Below are 6,791 nucleotides of genomic sequence, written 5' to 3' on the forward strand. Positions count from 1 at the left end.
ATACTGAGACACAATGCACAACGGTATCTGAAGGACGTTCCTCTATTTTGAGCAAATGTGTCCTTCTTTGATCCAAATGATTATGCCAGGGCAGATTACGCCACACTCAGTCTCACGACTGGTACTATAGTACGACTGAGAATAAGAGTCTTTACAAAATATATTTATTTCATTAATACAGAAATACACAGTCTATACAAATAAGCGAAAAGCTTCCAATGTATCTAATTAATGACCGTCTTTATTTTGAGAGCGTGTCCTTCCGTTTGGTTATTATGTTCCCTTGGAATATTATAGACTGCACCAATTTTCCCAATTGGGGTCACATGGAGTATTGTGTCCTTGTCCTACTTGGCTACTTTGTATGGCAGTCTATGGTAAATTAACTTTTGATAATTATGCAGGTCCAATACTGCGATTGCTTTTTATTTCCTTCCCCTTTCTATATTCTTGCTCGGCTCACTGCCTCGCTCTATTGAGGAGGAAAGGAGAATTGACGGGTACACAATCATGTCGGGAAAAAGTGGTACTTTCGGAAATGTTCGCGGATTTGAATAAAAAAGTATATTTTTGTCTCAAGTGAAATACATTTCACGAAAAAGGGTCATTTGAATAATATGCTAGAACGAGTGTTTTTTTAATTTAAAGCCATTTTGTACTTGTTTTTAAGCATAGAGTCATATATTTTGTGGAAAATGTGCTTGAAAGTCTGCTGATAGCTAGTCATTCTTTCATGCGTAAACCCTTTGCAAACGGCGGGGGTTGGAATGGGGATTTAAAAAAAAAATTCTTTGCCCAGTTATATTATACGGAAGCAAATTAACAGAAGTAAACAAACTATACGGAAGCAAAATAAAGACTAAACCCGCCAAACTTGAGAGGCTACAACTACAAGGAAACTTCGTTATGAGTTATGCGGAGCCCCCTTGTGCGGGGGGGGGGGGGGTGGGGGGAGCCCACTAGAACTATTATTATGTGCCCGGAATAAACACGACTTCTTTGCCCCGTTCATAGGAGTATCAGCCACCCTGTTACGTAACCCGTCAATATTCGTTCATCACAGCGGTTTCAATTTATAGTTGTGCCGGTAACTGTATCATAATAGCAGTAGGCCTAGAGAGGATCTCTATCTGAATGATACCTTCTTCTTCTTCTTTGCTTCGCTTTCTCCAGTATGGAGAACTGCAGTTGGTGCATAATTATGTTGGTAACGTGGAGATCAAGTACAAAACTGAGAGAGTCAGAGAGAGATTGTGAAAAGTGAGGGGTTGATCCAGTCGGAAAGAGAGGTGTGAGAGCAGGAGCCAAGATTGGACCTTGAGCAAAGATAGTTTTGTGAAGCATTCATCCTTCGGGTACTATAATTGCTCTAAGCTTGCTCCATGATCAGGCCAACGAGATTATCTCTTACGTAATCCCGACATATTACGACGGCTCTTCTCAGAAGTCGAGTTGCCCCCTATAATGCTTCTGAGCAGAGCGTATACACAGGCACGTGATCGTGATGTAAATAATGAATGGTCGTTTCGGAGAAAAAAATCTGACTGATGAGGAGAGGGCACGTTTTTCGGTTTCGTGAATAAATTGTATGAATTACTGGACATTATGTCAAAATAAGAACTTAACCACCGTATCCGACGAAAAGGAACGATATAAACACATAGAACCTTTAGAGGTTAGAAAAAATTAGTTATGACGCATGTCGTCTGGTCTGGCTAGACAATCTACTGTGCGAAGCTGTGACGTATTCGACTGTGTTATGCAGCGTTTAGAATGCCCCAAATGAAGAACACTTTCCATTTAAAATGAAGCACTATCCTCATATTCCTTGTACATGATTGGTTTTAATGTGAAGGGACTATTACGTAGACATATCAACATTCGTATTTCGCTCACGAAAGAATGTTCGCATGTAAACATGATCGATTTGTTCATGCGTTGAACTGAATTTTCCAGGGGGGAGTAGCTTGTGAATGTAATGGCAAAGTTGATAAGCGCCTGTAGCTGAGCCGAGCTGTCGGCGAGACGGCTGCGAACGATTTTGTATACACAAGTCTTGTCTGTGTATGTGTTGTCTACGAGCGAGACACACACACATATTGCTATATACGTTCAGTCCATAGGCTGAGGAAATAGTGAGTGTGTGCATGCATGAGACGTGAGTGTGTGTGTATTATTACCGTACCATACCCATATGCATAGCCGAACCCGCCGCACGTTTTACAACTCTCGGCAGATAATCTTCACGAGGCAACAAAACAACACTGAATCTTTTACCGCGATTCTACTACTCTAAACTTCTAGCTTTGAGAGTCTGAGTAGAGAAAACCTGAAGACAAGAAAGGCAAATTCTTGCCCTTTTTCATCAGAGGATGGAGGATCCTCAAGTACAAGGTTACAATTCAAGTCTTGAGAAGGTACTGAAAAGTTATCAGACTGTCGCAATGTCAAGTTTGGGAGGACCGAGCAGCTATCGCCCAAGTTGGGCAGAGGCGGCCGTAAGTATGGCTGGTAAACAACTCGTTGATCCGATCATGAAGGAAACCGTGGTTCGCGTGTCTGCGAGCAAGGCGGCCGCCTTAGGACAACAAGCACATGCACAGCAGCGAAGCTTGGCCAGTGCCACTACAGTCAAGATGGAATATGACCCCTTGCTTCATCCACCGCCATTTCCAATACAGCAAATGCCAGTCTTCACTCCAAATGATCAGACGAAAAGCGAGAAAGGAGCCACAATTTTGGAAGATGAGGCCATCTCATGCTTTGCTGTCGGGGGCGAGAAGCGCCTCTGCCTGCCGCAGATTCTGAACAGTGTTCTCCGAGATTTTAGCCTGCAGCAGATCAATGCTGTTTGCGATGAATTGCACATCTACTGTTCCCGATGTAGCCCCGAACAGCTTGAAATCCTCAAAGTTACAGGAATCTTGCCCTTCAGTGCTCCTTCTTGTGGACTGATTACCAAGACCGATGCTGAGCGCCTGTGCAACGCACTTCTGCACGGGATCATGATCATGGACACCCGCTCTCCAAAGTCCATGGGGCTGATGGCCCAGGATGAAAAGCCCAAACACCCGACCGAAAAAAGCATGAAAGTCTACCACGAATGCTTCGGGAAGTGCAAGGGTCTTCTCACGCCAGAACTCTATGAAACTGCCAACAGCTCATGCATTGAATGCCTGGAATGCAGCGTCATGCTTACACCTCAGAAATTCATCGTCCATGGACATAAGCGCAGAGAAACACGCACTTGTCATTGGGGTTTCGACTCTGACAACTGGAGGAATTACCTTCTCTTGGCCAGTGACCAGAATCCCGAGGAAAAATACAAGGAGGCATTAGACAACGTGAAGGCCAAATTCGACCCCACCTGCAAATACAAGAGGAAACAGGTATAAAACAAAGTTTAGACCTAAGATTAAGAAGAAAAAAACAATTGTTAAAACAATTAAATTAATCAAACATGTCAAATATATAAATTGAGTTACTAAAATTGCAAGGGCAGTGAAGGAACATTATTTTACACAAAGTTATCTGTATTTCTATTTCTTTGTTAACAAATTTAGTGGTGGGAATTACAACTTGAACTCACATTACAAGTCAATACAGGACCTTGTAGATCTAAACCTAAAAGATAGCTATGGTTTTCAATCAAAGCAATTTGGCATATAACAGTAGAAGAGAAAATGAGAGATTGTGTTTGTCATAGTAGAAGAAGGATGACCCTGTTCACCCTGATGAAAGAGAGAGAGGAAAGGGTGTGTGTGTGTGCATGCCCCATCACAGGAAGATGTAGAAGTACTATTGAAGAATTCATTGCATTACTAGGATTACTGTGTTGCTTGAAATAAAATAGACACATTACCACGTAGTCACACCAAAGTCTATGGAACAATACATGCATTCACGCGTGACACAGTGTGAGAGTGTCTACTTTATTTCAGGCAATACTGTACATAGACATTACCCTATTGTGAAATAGTTGGTCACCATCATGTTTAACTTGCCAATTGATGCTTGAAATGACATAAATTGACTTGTATCACATGTGTTGTGCTCTGCATGCATTTCAGGCACCATTTTGCTTTCCACAGTGTAGTGTTTTATTATACATGTAAATGAGCAAGCTTACATGTACATGATAGAGAGCGCTCATTGGTTAGGAAATTGCTTTTTAGGATGATACTATTACTTGTTGTCCATACCTGATCCACATTGTTGAATTACCCGGTACTATAAATAATGCAGGATTTATCAAATTATTAACAAAATGCAAACAATTTATATGCAGTCGATTGAATTTGAAACCATATCCTCCCTGTTGAACCCACCCCTCCAATTGTGCCTCTGATTATGGAAGAGAGAGTGTGCCGCTGACAGTCTTGCGCATTCACCATGTGCCAAAAATAACCCTCCCTTCCCAAATCCTCACGATCCTGCAAATTAAATGTATGTCACAAATTTAGACGGATCTGTCAGAAGCCTTGCTCACATGGCATGTTGGAAACAGTTGTAGACTGATGGCTAGGATAGGAGAGTACATGCGCTACAATACAAGCAACTCGGAAGGGGGTGGGAGGCTTTGTAAGATGTTCTGTATATCATCATCATTATGAACATGTTCATGTTTTGTAGGCCTGACTTGTATGAACGAATGGCGATTTCTTTTTGTAAATGGTGACACCAAAATGTCTGTACCCTTGACTTCCCAAGTGCTCCATGTTTGAGATCTTTTACTATGTCTTCGTACTCCTTGGGGTATTTTGATGAAACATGAGCGAGATAGTAGACCTTGATGAATATTTAATCACACTATGGAGATGGTGTACAACATGCTTCCTGTACCAAGAGGGTATGATTGAGCAACATTGGATTTAGTCAGCCATTTGGCGGAAGCGTTCATCTTCCTGCTTTCCTAAGGCCAGCCTTTAACCGCAATCTGCTGCCCTCTTCCCTGTCACAGACTTGAAGATAAACAAAGACAGAAGCTAACTATCGCAGGCTAGCTTCCCTAATTGTCTAAGGCTATTCCCAGTTTTAGGGGCCAAATATGTCAACTTGGAAAAGAGCAGAGATTAAAAAGAAGTCACGGGGGAAGAAGAGGGGGCTGTCAGAGTGTTGAAATAGTGGCTTATGTTCTCCGTCGAAGGGGAGGAAATGATATCATTGTACCCTGATTGTGCGCAGAAGGTTCTGTTGAGGGATGGGGTCGGTAATCTAAGTGTTCCAGTTCCGAAATTCTGTAAGATAATCGGGCGATGTGAATCCCAGACTTTGTGTTTGCCTTAAAATAACTTTTCATGAGAATAAGCCTATGTATTGCCAAATTGTGAGCTTTAAAGTTAGATGACATTTGAAGTAAATTAAAAGAAAAATATATATGGCTACTTCTTAAAATAGCATACACTACGTTGCTGCAAATTTAACCACCAATTGGCATTGTCATTTACATGAAGGCTCTTATGGGGTTGCAAATATACATGTATGTACAGTGTACTAGTCTTAAAGATGAAAGGGATAAGTATTGTCAGTCTGTTGGTAGAGTATATTCAATATGCTGTTGAACAAACTGCGCTTAAATACCATTTCAAGAGGCTCAATTATCATGAAAATAAATTTGTGTGAATTTACCAGGAGCTAGAAGCTATGCATGAAAGCATGTAATAATGATACGAATTGTGAAACTTATTACAGTACTGTACAGTGCCCATTCCATACACTGGTGCTAATTTGTCTTCAATTATCAAAATGGAAATCTGGCAAGCAAAACGGCACTATTAAATAAAAAGCAAAAGCCACAAAATACACCCATGCGTGCGTGCGGCAGAAGTAATGGATCTTTACATGATATGTTTACAGGCACTTGTGGGGAGTACTCAATGTACTCCGTGTAGAGTAGAGTAGAGTCCTAGAGATCAAAGGTCAACATACTGTTTTTGAATACAATGCCATTGCCAGTGTCATGTTAAAGGGGAGCAAGTTTTAGTTTCTGCCACAAAAATAGGAATTTGCATGTGCCTTTTTTTTCTCTGCTGGTTCAGCTCTTTAGTTTCTTACCTCTCTTTTATTTCATGAAATTGATGGTACTTGATATTTAACTTTTTATGGATAAAAGAATAACAAAAATCAGTTTATGAACCAAAATACCCGGATATGTAGTCTATATTTTTCTGATGTACAGTATTGCAGTATTTATTACAACCTGACCATAAATTTGAATCTTTTGTTACTGGTAGTATCATACTTAAAGGGCAATTCAACCCTTGTAGTAAGTTCATTTGCATGAAAGCAGAAAAAAGGGGAAACAAAATGGTGAAAGGAATGTGGCCGATAATAAGAAAGCCACTGTACATGTACCGGTATGTTTAAAATATGAAATCGCTATCGGGTAAGTCTTTGCAAATTGGCAATTTTGTCAGTTGTTTGTGACATAGTCTCAGACTCTCAGGCAACTAAAGAGAAAAGACACTTTTACATGTAAGTCATACATTGTTTTAGATCTTTTTTTTTCATAGTCATTTTGTGTTGGAACAGATGAGAAAGTTGTGTCTATCAATACAACATTATTGATTCAGCTAACTTAAAGAGCCATGCCTATAGTGATTACAACTCTAGCAAAATAACAACTTTCTCATTTCTATGTCCGATTCCATTCATACTTTCACCAGTATACTTCTCTGATTATTCAGCTTTCCTTCAGAGTAGTTTGCTATCGTTGGATTTCCCTTTAAACAATGAGACATAATAAGAATTAACGAGGTAAACCATGGCACCAATATCGATGTACTGGTACA

At 40.4% G+C, this 6,791-nt stretch overlaps 1 protein-coding gene across 1 annotated transcript; it reads left to right on the top strand.

Moving 5' to 3' along the window:
- Positions 1 to 2,114: 2,114 nt before the first annotated feature.
- LOC115924530 (ski oncogene-like) lies at positions 2,115 to 3,736 on the top strand. The gene has a single exon (XM_030986889.1). It carries the CDS (start codon positions 2,373 to 2,375, stop codon positions 3,393 to 3,395), a length of 1,023 nt encoding a protein of 340 aa, XP_030842749.1. The 5' UTR covers positions 2,115 to 2,372; the 3' UTR covers positions 3,396 to 3,736.
- The last annotated feature ends 3,055 nt before the right edge of the window (positions 3,737 to 6,791 follow it).

The sequence above is a fragment of the Strongylocentrotus purpuratus genome, unplaced genomic scaffold (genome assembly GCF_000002235.5).
Source record: "Strongylocentrotus purpuratus isolate Spur 01 unplaced genomic scaffold, Spur_5.0 spur5_scaffold_16, whole genome shotgun sequence".
Lineage (NCBI taxonomy): Eukaryota > Metazoa > Echinodermata > Echinoidea > Camarodonta > Strongylocentrotidae > Strongylocentrotus > Strongylocentrotus purpuratus.